This window comes from Caretta caretta, chromosome 6, assembly GCF_965140235.1.
Source record: "Caretta caretta isolate rCarCar2 chromosome 6, rCarCar1.hap1, whole genome shotgun sequence".
In the NCBI taxonomy this organism is placed as follows: Eukaryota; Metazoa; Chordata; order Testudines; family Cheloniidae; genus Caretta; species Caretta caretta.
Window position 1 is genome coordinate 22,546,895 of NC_134211.1, and position 20,375 is coordinate 22,567,269.

At 39.0% G+C, this 20,375-nt stretch overlaps 1 protein-coding gene across 1 annotated transcript in view; it reads left to right on the forward strand.

Annotated features, from left to right (window-relative positions):
* LOC125638456 (mucin-5B-like) overlaps window positions 1–20,375 on the forward strand; it is a 66,192-nt gene that overhangs the window by 15,132 nt on the left and 30,685 nt on the right. The window contains exons 9-16 of the mRNA XM_048854245.2: window positions 1,966–2,104; window positions 2,699–2,800; window positions 4,288–4,357; window positions 4,569–4,706; window positions 5,422–5,586; window positions 9,175–9,269; window positions 15,387–15,513; window positions 19,134–19,383. Coding sequence (XP_048710202.2) covers window positions 1,966–2,104; window positions 2,699–2,800; window positions 4,288–4,357; window positions 4,569–4,706; window positions 5,422–5,586; window positions 9,175–9,269; window positions 15,387–15,513; window positions 19,134–19,383 — 1,086 coding nt within the window. The remainder of the gene's footprint in view (window positions 1–1,965; window positions 2,105–2,698; window positions 2,801–4,287; window positions 4,358–4,568; window positions 4,707–5,421; window positions 5,587–9,174; window positions 9,270–15,386; window positions 15,514–19,133; window positions 19,384–20,375) is intronic.

Here is a 20,375-nt window from a genome sequence, read left to right on the forward strand (position 1 = left end):
AACTATCTTTATAGTTACAAAGTTTTTCCTAATATCTAACCTACGTCTCCCTTGCTGCATATTAAGTCGATTACTTCTTGTCCTAACTTCAGTAGACATGGAGCACAATTAGTCACTGGCCTCTTTATAGCAGCCCTTAACATATTTGAAGACCGTTATCAGGTCCCCCCTCAGGCTACTTTTCTCAAGATTAAACATGTCTCCAGTGTGTCCACATCTTTCTTAAAGTGCGGTGCTCAGAACTGGACAGAATACTCCAGAGGAGGCCTCACCAGTGTCAAGTAGAGCAAAACAATTACCTCTCATTTCTTATATATGACACCCCAGAATGACATTAACCTTTTCCACAGCTGCATTACATTGTTGGCTCATATTCAGTTTGTGATCCGCTATTACCCCCAAACCTTTTTCTGCAGTACTACCACCTGGCCACTTATTCTCCATTTTGTATTTGTGCATTTGATTTTTTAATCCTAAATATAGTACTTTGCACTTGTTATTGAATTCCAGCTTGGTATTGTCTGCAAACTTTGTGTGCGCACTCTATGCTATTATCCAAATCATTTATGAAGATATTGACTAAAACCAGGCAGAGGACAGATCCCTGCAGATATTTTTTTCCAGCTTGACTGGGAACTGTTGATAACTACTCTCTGAGTACCGTTTTCCAACCAGTTATGAACCCACCATATACAGTAGGTTCATCTAGCTATATTTTCTTAGTTTGCTTATGAGACAGTCATGAGAGACTTCATCAAAATCAAGATGTATCATGTCTACTGCTTCCTCCCTATGCACTAGCCCAATAACACTGTCAAAGAAGGAACGTAGGTTAGTTTGGCATGATTTGTTCTTGACAAATCCATGTGGGCTATTATTTATTCAGCCTATTATCCTTCAAGTGCTTACAAATTGATTGTTTAATCATTTGTTCCAGTATCTTTCCAGGTATAGAAGTTAGGCTGACTAGTCTGTAATTTCATAGGTCATCTTTGTCCCCCTCTGTGAAAGATAGGTGCTATGTTTGCCCTTGTCCTGTCCTCTGGGATCTCACTTATCCTCCAAATAGCACTTGAAGATAATGGTTAATGATTCCAAGATTGCTTCAACTAGTTCTTTAAGCACCCAAAGTGAATTTCTTTCTATTAATTTCAGTAAGCTTTTATTCTTTCAGGGCCTGATGATGCAAAGCCTTATACATTTGGGAGGAGCATTGCATTGAATTGGTAGCTGAGTAACAAACTAACTAGAGCTGGTCTGAAACTTTGCATTGAAATGTTTTTCCAACTGAATATGCCATTGTGGATAGAAACTGACACATTGTTTAAAAAATGTGTCAATTGTCTCTGACATTCCAGTGGCAAAATAATATTTCTAAATTTAAAAAAATATTGTTTCTGAAATTTTTGTTTGGGGAATTCCAAAGCTTTGTTTCAGGGAATTCTGAAATTTTATTCAAACTGTTTCATTACAACATGACAAGAAAACTATTTGGTCTAGAAAGGAAGATAATCAATCAATCAGTATTAAGTAGCGGCTGCAACTGATTATTTTAAAAATGAAATGAAATAAAAGTAATAGACTATTTCAATCATTATAGTCTGTCACATTATGATGTGTGAGTTTTACACTAGTGCATGTTATGAAGTAATGTAAAAATAAAAAATATTATAAAATAAAATAAAATTCAAAACAAAATTTCAGAATTCCAAAATGAAATTTTTCCAATTTGGAATTTCTGTTTGGCAGGAAATTTTGAAAATACTTGTTTTTGTTCTGATTCAGAATGGATACAAATTTCAAAATGTTGAAATTTCCGATGAAATGGAAATTCTAAGTTTCAGCCAGCTCTACTCACAAGAGGAAGAAGATGTGACTGATTTATACAGACATCTGAAGTTTTGGACACAGATGATATCTCGTTACATGTATTCCGGTTATAACTGTTCCTGTTTTTTTTTACAGTACCTGTGCTGGGGGCCAATGGGTTTGTGTATCTCTGCCTCTTTTTGGAAATTGCAACGTGAAGGGAGGATTCCACATTACTACGTTTGATAACAAAGAGTTCATTTTTCATGGCAATTGTCATTATGTCTTAGCTAAGGTATGAAAAATAGCTTCTTTAACTTCTCAATCTATTTAGGATAAAAAGTTAAGCTATGTTAGAGCTTTATTGCCTAATTTGCTCAGATGGCTCCTAATCTAACAAAGCACTTCAGCATGTGCTTAACTTTTAAGCATGAGTGGTCCTATTTGTTACCTCGTAACTCTGGATCCCATCTGCTCTGTGCTTATCAGTGGGTCCTTTCTGCATCAACACATTTTAAATAAGTTTTAAAAAATATTTATTTTTCTAGTGGACCTATTAGCCTAGATTTCCTCACTTTGTCCTGGTGGACAATTGTCTGGCAAAGGAAGGTGGATGAGCTGGCCTCTTCTTCTCCAAAGACCCACCTCCAAGTAGCCCTTGAAAAATAGATTAGTAGCAGATACTGAAGGAATGGACCATAAGGGAAAGGTTAATGGGCATGGTTTTGAAAGTGGGAGTGAAAGATAACATTTTGCAATTGTAGTTGGCATGCCTGGGTCCTTTCCCATTTCCCTGTAAATGTTTTAGGGATCTATTCTCCCCACTGCTTGCTTCTTAATTATATGATAGAAAATGGTTCACATACCTGTTTTTCTGGCTTCTTTTCAGGACATTGGCAGCAGCTTTGTGGTTGTTGGAGAGATCATTCAGTGTGGGATATCAAGCACTATGACTTGCCTGAAGAATGTATTAGTCACATTAAGAGCCCTTGTAAGTCATTGGTAACTACTTAGGTTAAAAAGAAATGTAAGGACCAGGAAAGATCATCTGGCCCACCATGCCTGCACTTTTTCGGTTAAGTGTTTGTAATATTCCCCTACAAAATCAGAGCTCCATTGTGCTAGGCTCTGTATAAAAACATAGGAAGAGGCAGTCCTTGCCCCAAAGATTTTACAGTCTAAACAGACCAGACTGATGAAGGTTGGGAGAGGGGATGTAGTATTGTCCGATTTGATAGATAACTGTGGAACACAGAGACTGAGTTAACTCAAAGCCACACAGCAAGTCTGTGGGAGAGACAGGAACCAGACATAGATCTCATGAGTCTCTGTCAGGTGCCTTGATCACAAGACCATTCTTTCTCTAACCCGCATGCTTTTTGATAATCCACATACTCTCCTACTCCAGGAACAAATCATTGAGGAATTATTGAATTCATTTGTACTTTTTGCTTCAATTATGTTTCCTGCGAACTTCCTCCAAACTAAGTCAGGCAACTCTTATATACATATATGGGGTGGGGGTAAGGCAGAGCCACCAAAAACAAATCTGAAGTATCACCACCCTTGCAGCATTCCTTCTTGACTGTTTTGAAGGGAAAAGGGAAAGGGGCTTGAATTCAGTTTTATGGGTCTCCTCTGGTAATGTAAATCAGCCTAGCTCCATTGAAATTCATGGTGTTACACCACTTTACACCAGCTAAGGATCAGGTCCATATGTTTACCAGCTTAGTTCTACAGAAATCCTCTGTTTTCTACTAGGTTCCTAACTTTTGAGATTCTGCCTCTTGCATTTTTCACAGTGGTAAGAGGTTCAAAAAGGATCTCTATCAGCCTTTGCAGTCCTTTTCATAATTTTGAGTATTTCTACTTCAAAAACATCTCCTCTTTTCCAAGAAATAAAAAGAAGCCCAGGTCCCTTATGTCTTTCTTATCAATAAGATTCTTGAGACCTGACAGTACCTTTGTTACCTTGTGCTGTATCTGCTATAATCTCCTTTGCGGAGTACAGTCACCATAACAGCACATCGTTTTCCAGATGGAAGGCCTGATCCCGCTCCCCCTTTAGCCTATGGCAAAATTCCAATTGACTCCTCTGGGAACAGAATCGGGCCTGATGTCTGCACAGTGCTCTGAAGATGTAAATTTCCCCTAAGTAAATTTCCTCTATTGTCCTCAAAAAAGTTAAGTGAGACACATGCTGTCGAGGATATTGCTTAGGGTATGGGTTCTCTTTTTTTCCAGTACAGCTCTCAGAATTTTTCAGTGTTGCTGCACAGATCCCTGGACCACACCATTCACCAGATAATATCAAACTGTGTTATGGGGCAGAGGAGTCTTCAATGGTATTGATTTATTAAAGACCCTCCCTTCTGTAAGCAAGTTTCGAAGGCTGAAGCATGTCAGAATTGACACCAATTCCATCCCTTTCTTTGATATTTGATTGTCATTGTGGCATATTTCATTTTCCATTTGCAGAATATCCGACTCTGTTCCTGTGGAAACGTCTATATCAATAATTTCATTGCGATGCTGCCAATAACTAGAGGTAAGTGTTCCTTCTTCAGTGTTCATATCTGCCCCAGGTTATCCCACAGCTGCCTGCTGCAGGGTTCTTGCACCTTCCTCTGAAGCATCTGTTTCTGGCCACTGTCTGTTCAGTGAGCAAGCAAATGGAGGTGTACATTTGTAGTCCACTCTTCACATATATGCAGATTTGTGCATATTTTCTTGGTAAAGATATATTTATGTATTTTTAGATGGCATCACTATCTTCAGACCCTCTACATTCTACATCAACATCTTGACCTCATTGGGAGTACAGATTCAAGTGCAAATAAAACCCATTATGCAGCTCTTCATAACAGTGGATGACTCTTACCAAAATCATACATCTGGTACAGTATATTATGCTCTTGATGTCTATACAGTGTATTATGCTCTTGATGTCTACCCATATTATAATGGTACATCCACCACCCTTCCTGTCCAAATTACTTGCTTCCATTTTGACCTTAATGAATTGAGAGCCGTATTGAAATACCTTGCATGCCTCCAATAAAAACTTAAAGTCTAGGTAGAATTGACTAAATCCTTCCACTCTGCTGAGGTAGATAAATTGAATTTCATATTGTGTGGTATGTGAGAATCTTTTGAATTATTAGACTATAAAGGAAAACTGGTTAAGATATTGGGCCAGGACTCAAGGGATGTGGATTAGATTCCTATATTTTCGACAGACTTTCTGTTACACCCTGGAAAAGTCATTTGACCTCTCGGTACCTCTGTTTCCTGCCTGTAAAAAGGGGTAATATTCTGTTTCTGCAACTTTTTTTGCCATTTCTTTAGTTTGTAAGCTCTTTGAGACAGGGACAGTCTCTCACTGTGTGTATGTACAACACCAGTCTCTGTTGGGACTCCTTGGTGCTACTGTAGTATAGATAATAAAAATTATACCTTTAAAAAAGTGTACTGTGTGAACATTAAATATGCCAAGCAAGACAAGTCTCCTACTTCCTGGATAGAAACCTAGAGCACCAGAGAGCTAAGCTCATCCTTCTAAATCTCAAAACCCTATTTATACCATTTGATTGTGATTTATCCCCCACCCAGGTCTTTGTGGCAATTTCAACAACATCCAGATTGATGACTTTCGAACAATTAGTGGAGTTGTGGAGGATTCAGCTTCAGCCTTTGGTAACTCATGGAAGACTAGGGGCAGCTGTCCTGATGTTGAAGACAACTTTGAGGACCCTTGTGCAAACAGTGTGGACAAAGGTACTTATTCTCACTGATGTTCCAAAGCTAAATGTCTGTTGTATTTTGGGTAGCCTATAATGCTTTAGAAAACTTTTAACCAGGGAGTTTATGGTCACAAGAGCTTCCTGTCTTCCAGTGCTATTAGAAGAGAGAACACAATGGTTTCTTCTGGAAGTGGATATAACCTAAAAAGTTTGTTCTTCCATGTTTAAAAGGTGGTAGTTTTGTTTTTAAAACAGAACAAATATACTAATGCAGAAAGATGTGGCACTTTCCATTTGATTTGATCACTGATTAATTTGAACCCCAAAGAAGATGTATTAGAATAAAGAACATTAAAGACTAAAAATATATTGTTATTAACATTATGCTCCATATCTTCTGCTGATATAAATTGGCATAGCTCCACTGAAATCAGTGGAACTACACCATACTACACTAGTTGAGGATCTGGCCCGATGAGCCTGCATTCCATAGAATCACAGAATCATAGAAGTGTAAGACTGGAAGGGAACTTTGTAAGTCATCTAGTCCAGTCCCCTGCACTGAGGCAGTTCTAAGTATTATCTAGACCATCCCTGAGAGGAGTTTATCTAACTTGTTCTTTAAAACCTTCACTGATGGAGATTCCACAATCTCCCTAGATAATTTGTTTCAGGCTCAACTACCCTTACAGTTAGGAAGCTTTCCCTAATGTCTAACCTAAATTTCCCTTGCTGCAATTGAAGCCTATTACTTCTTGTGCTGTCCTCAGTGGGTAAGGAAAAGAATGTATCACCCTCCTCTTTATAATAACCCTTTAAGTGTTTGAAGGCTTTTATCATATCCCCTTGCAGTCTTCCCTTTCCAGACTAAGCAAACCCATTTGTTTCAGTCTTTCCTCGTAGCTCATGTTTTCTAGACATTTTATAATTTCTGTTGCTCTCTTCTGGACTTTCCAATTTGTCCACATCTTTCCTGAAATATGGCGCCCAGAACTGGATGCTATAATCCAGTTGAGGCTTTATCAGTGCTGAGCAGAGTGGGAGATTTATTTCTCATGTCTTGCTTTCAACACTCCTCCTAATACATCCCAGAATGATGTTGGCTTTTTTTGCAACAATATTTCATTGTTGACTCATATTTAGTTTGTGATCCACTGTAACACACAGATCCTTTTCTGCAGTATTTCTTCCTAGGAGGTCATTTCCCATTTTGTATTTGTGAAATTGATTATTCCTTCCTAAGTATAGAACTTTTCATTTGTTCTTACTGAATTTCATCCTATTTAGTCAGACCATTTCTTCAGTTTGCCAAGATCATTTTGAATTCTAATTCTGTTCTCCGAAGCATTTGTAACCCCTTCTAGCTTGGAATCATCTGCAAACTTTATAAGTGTACTCTCTATGGCATTAACCATATAATTTATGAAGATATTGAACAGAACCAGACACAGGACAGATCCAGGCAGGACCCCAGATGATATGACCTTCCAACTTGACTGGAAACAATTCAGTACAACCAGTTATGCATCCATCTTATACAGTAGGTTCATCTAGGCTATATTTCCCCAGTTTGCTCATGAGATGGTCATATGAGACAGTATCAGAAGCCTTACTAAAGTTGAGATATATCACATCCAGTGCTTTCCCCCATCCAAAAGGCATGTTACCCTGTCAAAGAGGGATGTCAGGTTGTTTTCATGTGATTGTTCTTGACAAATCCATGTTGACTGTTATTTATCACCTTATTATCTTCTTGGTGCTTACAATCAGATTGTTTGAATATTTGCTCCTTTATCTTTCTGGGTATGGAAGTTCAGCTTACTGGTCGATAATACCCTGGGTTCTCCTTATTCCCCTTTTATAGGTAGGAACTATATTTGCCCTTTTCCACTCCTATGGGATGTCTCCTGTCCTCCATGAGTTCTCAAAGATGATCACTAATAGCTCAGAGATCTGTTCAGCCAGTTCCTTAAGTATTCTAGGATGTATTTTGTTAGGCCCTGCTGACTTGAAGATATCTAACTTGTCTAAGTAATTTTTAACTTGTTTTTTCCCAATTTTAGCCTCAGATTCTACCCCATTTACACTGACATTTACTATGTTAGTTATCCAAACAGTGTTAGCCTTTTTGGTAAAAAATGAAACAAAAGAGACATTTAACACTTTGACCATTGCTGCATTTTCTGCTATTGTCTTTCCCTCCTCATTAAGTAACGGGCCTACCCTTTTATTGGTCTTCCTCTTGCTTCTAATGTACTTGCACAATGTTTTCTTGTTACCCTTTATGTCCATAGCTAGTTTAATCTCATTTTGTGTCTTGGCCTTTCTAATTTTATCCCTACATGCTTGTGTGTGGTTTTTTTTATATTCATTCTTCATAATTTGACCTAGTTTCTACTTTTTATATCAAACTTTTTTGAGTTTCAGGTCATTGAAGATCTCCTGGTTAAGCCAGGGTGGTCGCCAACCAAACTTTCTATCTTTCCTACTCATTGGGATAGTTTGCTTTTGTGCTCTTAATAATGATTCCTTAAAAAACTGCGAATTCTCCTGAATTCTTTTTTCCCTTAGACTTGCTCCCCATCAAATCTTACCTGCCAGTTCTGTAAGATAGTTAAAGTTTGCCTTCTTGAAGTCCCTTGTCTTTATTCTGCTATTTTTCCTCCTATGATTCCTTAGACTCATGATCTCTATCATTTTATGATCACTTTCACCCAATCTGCCTTTCACCTTCAAATTCTCAACCTGTGCTTCCCCATTTGTCAGAATCAAGTCTAGAACAGACTCTCCTCTAGTTGCTTTCTTCACCTTCTGTAATAAAAATGGTCTCCAATCATTCCAAGAACTTGCTGGATAATCTGTGCCCTGCTGTATTATTTTCCCAACAGATGTGTGGGTGTTTGAAATCCCCCGTCACCATCAAGTCCTATGCTTTCAATTATTTTTGTAGTTGTTTCAAAAAATCCTCATCCACCTCTTCTTCCTGGTTAGGTGGTCTACAGTAGGCCCCTGCCATAACGTCACCCTTGGTTTTTATTCCTTATTTCCTTACCTGGAGACTTTCAACAGGGCTGCCTCTCATTTCTATCTCAACCTCAGTGCAAGTGTATACATCTTTGATATACAGGGCAACACATTCTCCCTTTTTCCCGCCTGTCCTTTCTGAACAAGCTATACCTATGTGCACCCAAAACTCCCAGTTTGGCTTCAGTGCAAGATCTGTCCTGGTAAGTGCCACCATGTGTTATGAAATCTACAGTTTGCTGATGATCACATGGCTAATTCTATCATGTCTTTGGAAGCGATTGGAAAAAATTGATTGAAATAAGAAAAATGCATTCTAACATCTGTTCTGCAAACCTAAACCAGAGGACTGATATTAGTAGCAAATGGAAATGTTCAGACAGGGGTATAGCTAACTGTCCACTATATCTGTCAATCTAATCACACTCATCACCATGGTTTCTGATTGTCTACTATTTCCTTCCACTCTTACCTGACTGTCTTAAAATATCTTCAAGATGAAAAACATTTTAGAGATTTGTAAAGCCCATTGAGAAAGAGGGAGATTATAAATTTGCATATGTGACTTTGGGCAGTTTATCCCTATTTTCTCTTTCAGAAAAATTTGGGCAGCACTGGTGTGAACTTCTGTCTAATACAAGTGGTGTATTTGCTGCCTGTCATTCTGTTGTAGATCCCTCTTTATACGTCAAGGTAAGGAATTGTTTTAGTCTAGTCCAAAACTTGACCTGCCATAAATGTATTCTTATCAGGTGGGGATTACTTGTTGTATTCTACTTGCTATTTAAAAATAAATGCACTGATGCCAATGAGGAAGTAATAAAACAAGAGTTTAAGAATGTTCTGCAAGGGTTTGTGGAACCAGCTGGGATAGCACAAATTAATTAACAAACCCTCTTCCCAGAGCTGCAGTGCTGACATCATCGAAGGTGCTATTGCATGAACAAGGAAGTAAATTGAAATAACATGTTTTTGCCATGCTATGTGAGAAACATAGGGGGAATTACAGTAGAAACATACCAATGTTATTTGTCAGCCTTGCTGCTCTGGATAAAATTTATAGAGAAAGATGCTTTATTGTCAAGTTTTTAAGATGCAGTGCTAAATTATGGAAAATAAAAATTATAGTTAAAACTCATTAAAAGGTGGCTCTTTAAATGGTGCCATTGAAGCCCTGATACAGGAAAGCATTTTTGCTTTTTAAGAGTTAGCTTGCCTTTCCTTTTTCCCTTGTCAGCTAGGCAGTTTGCACAGACACCATTCCTTAAAGAGACACAGCCTTCTATCATTATGTCTGAATTACAGTTCTCCTGCTTTTCAGCTACCAATTTCTGCACCCACAAGGCATCAGATACATTAGAGCTTACTAAGAAATCACATGACAAATCCAAAGTTCTATGGGCCTATTCATAAGGCTGCTTTGCTGTGTAAAGCCAGGAATCCAGCCTTTTCCTTGAACCTGAGACACAGACTGTTCACTTCCAATATTAGCTAATGAAACCTCCTTTAAGCTATCCACTCTAGCTTTTTCCAAAGCAAATTCAGTGGATTCATTTTTACTTGAAAGACTTTGGCCGTTAGGCACCAACACACTTTCCTCAGAAGAGAGACTGGTTTCAGAGTAACAGCCGTGTTAGTCTGTATTCGCAAAAAGAAAAGGAGTACTTGTGGCACCTTAGAGACTAACCAATTTATTTGAGCATGAGCTTTCGTGAGCTACAGCTCACTTCATCGGATGCATACCGTGGAAACTGCAGCAGACTTTATATATACACAGAGAATATGAAACAATACCTCCTCCCACCCCACTGTCCTGCTGGTAATAGCTTATCTAAAGTGATCATCAGGTGGGCCATTTCCAGCACAAATCCAGGTTTTCTCACCCTCCACCCCCCCACACAAATTCACTCTCCTGCTGGTGATAGCCCATCCAAAGTGGGCTATCACCAGCAGGAGAGTGAATCTGTGTGTGTGTGGGGGGGGTGGAGGGTGAGAAAACCTGGATTTGTGCTGGAAATGGCCCACCTGATGATCACTTTAGATAAGCTATTACCAGCAGGACAGTGGGGTGGGAGGAGGTATTGTTTCATATTCTCTGTGTATATATAAAGTCTGCTGCAGTTTCCACGGTATGCATCCGATGAAGTGAGCTGTAGCTCACGAAAGCTCATGCTCAAATAAATTGGTTAGTCTCTAAGGTGCCACAAGTACTCCTTTTCTTTTTTAGAAGAGAGACTGTTTACTATCAACAGTGGCCCATTAACAATCAAAGGAAGCAATTCCTTTTCACCCTGTCTAGGCACAGCTATTGACTTCTCACAGACTTCAAAGATTTCACACAGAAATTCCTTTCCTTCTGCAATATCATGCACGGCAACAGATTCTTTCTGAGCTTTAGTTATGTCCAGAACTGACTTTGGCACAACAGACAAATCACCAAACACCTGCTGAGTTTCATTTGCATCCAGAATCACCTCTGGCACATTAGGAGGATTTTTACACAACATCCTTTCAGGCAAGCTGCTAAACTTCATAGTCAAAGGGTTAGAAGTGTTTTTTCCCCTGGGGCTCTCTTTGCTGACAACAGGTACAAGCTTAGGAACCATTTCTTCCTTGTCACAAGTTTCCACATTGTCAGTGGGCAACATAGTCAAATCACCTTTATGCTTTCCTTGTGTCCTGGCTATGATATCAACCTGATAAGATGAGGTTGTCATATCTTTACCCAGCAGCACACTAGCAACAGGCAAAATAGAAGCATCAGAATTGCTTGGTCTCTGGGAGCTATTTCTGACATTAACTGAAAGCAACCTGGTTACAATGTCATTATTTCTAGCAGACACAAATTTAGGACCACTTTCTTCCTGGGCTTTAGTTGTATCCAGAATCAACTCTGAGTCATTTGATAAATTTTCAACCATCACAGGCTGACAGGCTTCTTTTGCCTGCCTTCTTCTGTCTCCTTCTGTCTGGAGAAACATTCCCCTTTAACAGACAAACAGCTTGGGATATCATTTCCCTTGTCCCAGCACTTATGGCTGTTCACAGACAAATGCTTGGATAGTGGGACAGCTTCCTTAACAGGCAAGTTGCCACTTCCAACAGACAAACTTCTGCTTTCCACAGACAGTGGCTCATACTGAGCTACTTTAAGTAACTCACTTTTACATTGGCTAGACTCACTTTTAGAAGCTTTACTAGCCAACAATCCATTACTCACCAAGAATGTACCCTTTTCTTCCTCGGTTAGGGCTTTAACCTGACCATCAACTTTAATCTGCTCTAGAGAAACATTTTCCTGAGCAAAGAGCTTTCTCTGTGCTTTATTTAATTCCAGATTCATTTCTGAGATACTAGACAGGCATTCAGAAACTTCATTTGCAGACAAACTGCTTTTTTGCACAGATAAACAGCTATCTTTCTCAGACAAACATTTGGAGAAACGCTCCATAGGCAAGTCCTTGCTCTTAATAGACACAGGTTTAGGATTATTTCTTTCCTGTGACTAGTTTATGTCAACCTGACTGAACAAAGCTTTAATATCATCCTCAATCAAAAGATCCTTAGGCAATAACTTCCTTACACCAGCTATAGCTTCCTGTTTAACACCATTCCACTCAAGGTAGATTTTGGCTAAAGGCACACTTACAGTAAACTCATAGAGGATTACAATATTCACACTCTTATCTGGTAAGTAATCTTCCTTTTTGACAAGATCTGCTTTAACAGAGTGGTATTAGAAGCTGTAATTTGCCCTAAACAGCTTTTACCAGTGATTTTTACATTCTCTGCACAAGTTATAGGGCTATCTTTATCCGAGCTCACACTAAAAGCATTTACATAAAAGGTGGCAGTGTTGGGGTATAGTTGTTTACACACAGACAACTGCTTAGAGTCATAGAACATTGTTATAAACTGGATAGATTCTATCCCTATCTTTGTTGTTGAGAGGAGCTGGCTTTTCAGGATGATACAGTTTCTGCTGTTCTTCCATTGCTTTTTTGATTTGGATCTTAAGTCTGACAACCCTCTCCTCAGCGGCCAGCCGTTCCATGTGCCTTGCATGGGCTTCTTTCTTGCTTGCTTTCTTTCTTGCTTTCTTTCAGCAGCTTCTCTTTTCATATCAGCTATTTTTTGTGCATGTTCAAACTGCTGCTGGTTTCTCACTAAAAGCATTTTCGCTGGGTCTACTTACTTATCACTGGCAATTAACAGATCTTTCAGTTCCTGCTCTGGGGCTTTTTCTTAAAAGACAACTCCCTCTGTGAGCACAACTCTTCCAGGCTTTTTCTGTCAGGATCTTGGTCATGGGTCACTCATTGTAACTGATTTGTAACCTTTAAACTCTCCAATATCAAAATTAATTTTTGACAAGCATGTGGTTCTGATCCAAAAACCCAATTAACCTGTGGTAATGTGTATCCTAGCACAACTATGCCACTGTGACCTGGGTCCCAGTGGGGGCCAGCTGGGATCACTCAATTAGGGTGAGCTACAAAGAATGGGGCAGACAAAACTCAAAGCTGGTGGATAATTCAATATTTAGATTTATCAAGCCAGCATTAAACAGCTTCTGTTATACCTTACTGGTTACTCAGAAGTTCAAACAACACAGTTCCCTTAAAGTAATCCAGCCTCAGGCCTCCATCCATGTACCCACGTCAAATATGATGACGATTTCTGAAAATCTAATTTCATCATATAAAAGAAAAGGTTCTACCAATCCCAAAGGATTGGACACATTACCTCCCAGGTTATTGAATATTCCAGATGTAACCCAAATACACACTTATGCCAATTCTTATTAGCTAAACTAAAATTTATTAAAAAAGAAAAGAGAGAGAGAGAGAGAGTATGAGTAAAAGATCAATATACATACAGACATGGGTTCAATTCATTGAGGTTCAGATTCAAAGCAGAGATGGTGAGCTTTGAATTTTGTAATTGCAAAGAGTTCTTTCAGAAATAGTCCATAGGTTATAGTCCAATGTCGTTGCAGGGTGTTTGAGCAATGAGACCTGGGATCTCAGTCCTTGTGGCCTAAGCTTCCCCTGTACAAAGCTCAAGCAGATCTGAGATGACAGAATCAGGACCCAATGGTCTTTTATACGGTTTTCTAGCCTCCACTTGACCATGCAGTCCTGGGTAAACAATAGGTTTTTGATGTAACATTTTTGATGTAAGGTTTTTGATGTAAAGCCCTTCTGTTTCCTAAACACCACTATCATCACAAACTTTGAAGAGACATATAGACAATGACATTATTTCACCCAAGATTTATCTAAATGTTAATATTCCCTTTTGATCTCTGAATTAATAGTTATAGTGACAGACAGGAACAGTCTGTTTACCTGGCTAGCATTTAAGATACACACAATCAGTATTGCTTCTAACTTCTAACAATATAGGTTTGCATTTCAAAGTTCTAGCTTATTTACCATGAATGGCCCTAATTACCATTCACATACCTTTCTAACATGACTTTAAAGGTTGGCGTTGGGTCATTCAGCCTGCAAGCTGTTTAACCCTTTCTGGCCATGAGTTACATTTTATATAAGATTCGTTGCAATTATATAACAGTGGTAGAAATAATGATTTGCGTGATTATATTTTAATTAGACAACATCACAGACCCATTTTCACCAAAAAGATTCCAAAGAAAAGGAGGCTGATGAGCTCCGATGCATAGCCCCATTGTAGTCAATGGGGCTGCTCATATGTCTAAAGTGAAGCATAGGCCTAAGTGTTTTGCTGGACTGGGGCTTTCGTAACCAGCAAGGTATTTAAACCAACTAGTTTGATATCTTGCCACAAATGGTGCTAGCTCATTTTCATTGTGAAATGATAAGACTTTTAGGTCTTAAGGTCTGAATAAAAGAAACTGAATAGATGGAGGTAAGACACTAGCTTTCTGTGCACTTTGTTTATACCTAGAAGGTAATTTAACATGTTACTTAAGGAATCTTCTAAGAAAGATGTTATAATACAGATCAGTGCTTCTGAAACATCTTGGCTTCACACTTAGCTTCATTTAAAATTCAGATGTTAAAAAAAAGAATATATTCAACATCAGCAGCTTTTATATCTTACTCTTTGTGGTGAAGAGACATTAGTTACTCCCTATTAAAATGGCAACAAACTGTCCTTAGAAAGCCCTGATTTTGCATCTCTGTAATTATGATACGGAAAAGCTGACTTGGCCTGAAAATGGCCATGTTTATTCTGAAGGTAAAGAAGTTTCTGAAAAATTTGAAAAAAAAATCCAGTGTTTTTTTGATACAAGTCACTTAGAAATCACCTGGGATTTTAACTTTGTCTTGTCCAATATGCCTTTGGGTCCATTTAAAAAATGGCTTGTAAGTTACCTTTCAAATGTTCCAAATTATTAAAGCTCATTGAAAACTCATGTGCCAGCTATGTTTAAAATATGTTGCAATTAACCAAAACCAGGAATGAATTTTGTTGTGGATAATTTTGCTGCTCCTGTTGATTTCAGTGAGATTTATTGGCCCAGTCCTCCCACTGATGTCAGGGAGGACTGAGGATCAGGGTTTCAGTCTCAGCTAACCAAATGTGTGTCATTAGGAGGAGGCAATAACCTGTGTACCTTAAAAGTTGCAAACACTGTCCCATAATAAAGTTGAATTTATTTGCTTTGTAATCCAAAAAAAGAACATTATTTGGCTTTCCAATATTGAGGGTTAAGTCTCCCTGGCAACGAGCTTATGATCCTATAAATATTTAAAATGGCTCTTTGTTTCTGCTGCTCGGGCTCTCATCATAATATCCGTTTCCTTGTGTATTGCCTAGAACTGTGTTTATGACACTTGTAATGCTGAGAAGAGTGAAGCAGCCCTGTGTAGCGTGCTCTCTACATACTCCAGGGATTGTGCTGCAAGAGGAGTACACCTGAAAGGCTGGAGGCATGGGGTCTGTGGTATGTGTAACATATTAACATGTGTATGTGCATAGAGAACACATTTTGGAGCTTTGACGCTGTTGAAACAATTATGTTCTGTGCTCACATGCCAAGGTGATAGGTATCTTAGAACTAGGATAGAAGTATACTCTCGGCCAGATCCTCAGCTTGTTGTAAATTGATGTTGCCCAACTGAAGTCAAGATAGCTACACTGATTGAAACCAGCCGAGGGTCTGACCTTGTGTGTTCTTTCTATGGGAATAATGGATGAATTTAGCATTCATGAAAATGTGGGATTAATATCCTTAGCTAAATCAAGGCATAGCATGGTCAGGAATTAGGCAAACTCTGAATACAAAGGACTCTCAATATATTTTAGTCTTGGCTGCCATAGGATCCATTTCTGTTCAGTTTCTGACCGACAACATCTACCATTACAGTCCATACCTCTATACAAACTTGCACCATTTTAATTAAACTGATTTTTTATGTTACATTAAAGTATTAGTTTCTTGCATAAAGTGTATTTGCACATATCATCTGAGGATCATAACATACTTCATAAGTATTAATGAATTCAGCCCACAAACTCTCCTGTAATTTAAGTACTAATATCCGCATTGTATAGATGGGTAATCTATGGCATGAAGTGATAAATGACTCTCAGAAGGCCACATAGCAAGTCAGTAGAATAGACAGGAATAATATAGGAGTCTAGCTTTCAGCGTTCTGATCTTACTACTAGATATCTGTGTCTCCTATAGACCGTTTCAATAGTCTTTGGGGTATATATGGATAAATGCATTTATGCTTATAAATGGGTATATATAACATCACAGACTTCTTTTTGCTAAATGGGGTTACTTCTTTGGGGCTTGATCAATTCACTGTTGAAGTTAATGGTACACCTTCCACTGACCTCGCTTGGTACTGGATGAGGATAAACACCTGGGGACTAAGTTTTCTCCATTACCTTCATTTTTATTTCTGCATTGTCATGCTTCCATTAATGATCAGTGGATTCACCTGATTAACTCTTGCTATCATAAGTGCGGTTTGTTTGCAATAATTCCCAAGTGATTGGCATGAGAATAGCTTCTCATTGACAGCAGTTTTGGAAGATCTCACTTTTCCTATGAATGATTTCATGACTGGAAACCAATCTGAATATAAAGCCATAAGATAATGGTATATATGCAATTTAGATTCCCCTTGCATCTGCTAGTTTGTCTATCTATTGGTTAATTACATGCCTTTGAGGCTACTTGAATTTTCCAGATGAAGTAAACAATGTAATTAGAGTAGTGAGTAGTAGAAAGAATTTAAAATTATAGTACGAGCAATTTAACAAATTTTTGGTACAGTAATTCAAAAGGAACACAGTGTATTCTACAGCTGATTGGAGTAGAAACATACAGCTGTATGTATTATATACAGTGTCTGTCTATTGAAAGCTTTCCTGACAGGTGAAGAATTGTGGAACAAGATGCACTCCAGTGTGTGCCAAAAGTTAGGAACTACATTATGAAAAGCAGGAGAGGGCTGTAGCATTGGTTTAAGAAACAAAACTTCCATTCACTCATGATGAAGTTGGCAATATCAGCTTCAAACAATACCCAAATTACCCTCTAATGCTGGGAAAAAAATACTGATTGTTCAACCTTCACAATACTTCTTTGCCTTCAGACTTGTGTAAAGAAGAATAAGTACCCTTTTGGGAACATACTAGTGCTAAGAATAAAATCTGTTGTGCAGCATTATTCATAAGAGAATGAGTAAATAGGCCAGAGTGTGCTCCATTTCACTGGTGTTTCACACTGCTTTGATTTCCAAGGCTCTTTCAGATACTGCAGAGACATTAAAAAAGGACATGCCTGCAGCCAGATGCAAGGCAGTTCAAACCTCAAAGGTTACACATCTTTAACAGTGAATAGTGTAATCAAACATCTTCTCAGAAAATCCCACAGTAGAGCTCTCATCCTTGAACTAGTTACCTATGCAGCAAAGGCAGAATGATGGAGCAGCGTTTGTCCCTCTGATGGCTCCAAAATTTGGCTCAGCCCTCCATCAAATTTAGACCTGGACTGCCAAACACCACCAAGTCTCATTCCCTTTTAGAGGCCTTTGGATTGGCCAATAGCCATGGAGGACACTGCGCTGCCCTGCCCCTCCTCATGGTTATATCCGCCATTCTGGCTCTTCCCTGTAATCTGGCACCAGCTAAAATGGCATGAGCCACTTACCCCTCAGAGTAAGCCAAGGTTATTTTACCATGTACTTGGTGCAGAGATTTGAAGATGCCGCTCCTCAGTAGCCCATGCAGTTTGATCAGCCTTGCTCAGAAGGATAACTGAGGCCTGTTAGACTTGATACTTTGCCTTTCAGTCCACACAGAGAAGCCCAAAGGCTTTGCTTTTCTTTTTCCCAAAGGATGCTCCATGAGTGATTCCATCTTTCTGTTCTTCTCCAGAGAGCTTCTAGAATCTACATGTCGTTTCCTTGGCAACAGCATGTCATCAGCAGAGAGTTCTCTGGCAGCTGCCCAGCACTTACAATAATAGTGTTGTTGTTCGTTCTTTTTTCAAATTACTCCTAATTGGAGAGTCTCATATCTTCGGTAGATCTTACAGTACTAAGTTTATGTATCATTGTGGGCCAGGGACTGTATGTAATTTCATGGGAGAGGGTGACCACAGCTCCTCCAGGAGCAAAGAACAGTGTGTGTGTGTGTGTGTGTGTGTGTGTGTGTAAATTAGGCAAATTCTCTCAGGTTATAACACCTCCAGAGGGGTGCCACCACCTGAAGAGGCTTGCATATACTGGTTCAAACTGGATTCTTTAGGTAACAACAGACAAAGAAAGGACTTTTGGATAAAATAGTGTCAGTTAAAACTGACTCTGGCCCTGCTTTCTGATCCAGCAAACAGACAGGTCCTTCTATCCAAGGGAGCCCCCAGTTTTTCCTGGGAAGAACTGGAAGGACTTGACCTATTCATGAGGGTTCTTGTTCTGAGCAAAAGGAGTTACAAACTTGTAGCCACAGAGAAGCCCCTGTGTGGGGTTTGAAGGACTGACTCCTGCCAGAGCCCTTGTTGGGGTTGGACAGGGGAGGGTGATCTCTGCTAAGCTTCATTAGCATGTGTGTAGGTTCTTTTATTATTTTTGATATGTTTTCTTTCATGCTTTTGCTTTAAGAATAAATATTCTTGCTCAGAAAGAGCAGTGTGGTAACTTAATGGTGGGCAATTATGCTGTTTCTAACATCTAGAAAGAAAGCAAAGCAGGTCTGCTTTGGCAGTCCGACCTGCTGGGGAACAACACAGGGAACTGTGCAGCCTGGAAAAACCTCAGTCAGCGTAAGTGCTGGGGGTGCTGCTGTTTGTTTTTAAACATAAGGACATGTTAGAAGTATGTAGTTTTTGGGCCCTGATATGTGATAGCATTGTATATATTTCAGTGTTTTGGCTAATTAATTCTAAATACCTTAGGCAAGGAGGGATACAACACTTTCCTTTGGAGAAGAGCCTTCAGTATATGTAGTTATCAGTATATGTAATTATCACCTACATCAAGAGGTGAAATTTAACACTGAGGGTCACAAACCCATTTCAGTCCTTGTTTTATTTGTCTTGCAAAGATGTCTCTAAGGATTGTCCTGAAACGATGGTATTCAGCTATGATGTGAAGTTCTGTAACCACTCCTGCCGCTCCCTGGGCGAGCCTGATCTGCTGTGTAATGTCCAGAGCACTCCTGTAGAGGGCTGTGGTTGTCCCAAGGAGACCTACCTAAATGCTGATGAATGCGTGTCTCCAGACGACTGTCCATGTTACTATAAAGACAAGACGATTCAAGCTGGGAAATCGTTCCAAGAGGACAAACTCATGTGGTAAGTTGTTTCAGATGAACCGAAGAATGTATGGTAGATGGATTGCCATGTTAAACATACACTGCAGTCTATGCAAGTAATAATCTCTGAACGAATTTATATCATACCAAGGAATGATGAGATTTTCTATTTGACAATACTGGCTCCACCATGGTCCAATGGACAAACCCCGAAGTGGTTAATCCAAGTGCTCTAAGAGTGAACAAAAGGCTTCTATAACATGGGAGGTGAGAGGCACACATAGTTGGTAGGAGCACGAGGAGAGATTAGCTGCAATGGGCAGGGGTGGAATGCATGGAAAGGGAAAAGAAATGGAGAGTTGATCAGAACTCAGGAGGAGGGAGGTCAGAGGGGCTAGCAGAGTAGAAGGGACATTAGCAGGGAGATAGGAGGGCAGTGGAGAAGTGGGGAAGGAATAATGAGCTGCAGAAAAAGAAAAAAGAATGGTAGGGGTGGAAGCAAATGTGGGACACAATGGTAGATTTATGAATGGCCTGGCCTCAGGAGTCCTCCTCATGCAGTATTAGGACTGACTGAAATTTCACTTTTTTGTAATTTTGTGAAAAATGGCTTTTTGCCAGTATTACAACTTGTTGCGGAAAATTTTTATTTTCACTGAAAATTTCTTCTTTTTGAAATGAAAAATGAGAGAGGAAATCAGAACATTTTTTACATTTTTCAAAAACAGAATACGTTGGAGCCAAAAATGGTCTTTGAGAATCAAAATTTTCCAGAATTGAATAATCAAGAAATTGACGGAAACTAAAACAATAAAAGGATTTAATTTTCCATGAAAAATAACTGGCATTTTCAACCAGCTCAGTATATTACACCGAATAACAGAATCGGTAATTATAATAATGTGCATTTATACAGAACCTTTCACTGGAGGATCTTAAAGTATTTTATAAACACTAATTAATTTAGCATCTCAAGATCCCTCTTAAGTAGGTAAGTACCATGGCGAAACAGATGCAGAAAGCTGAAGTGAA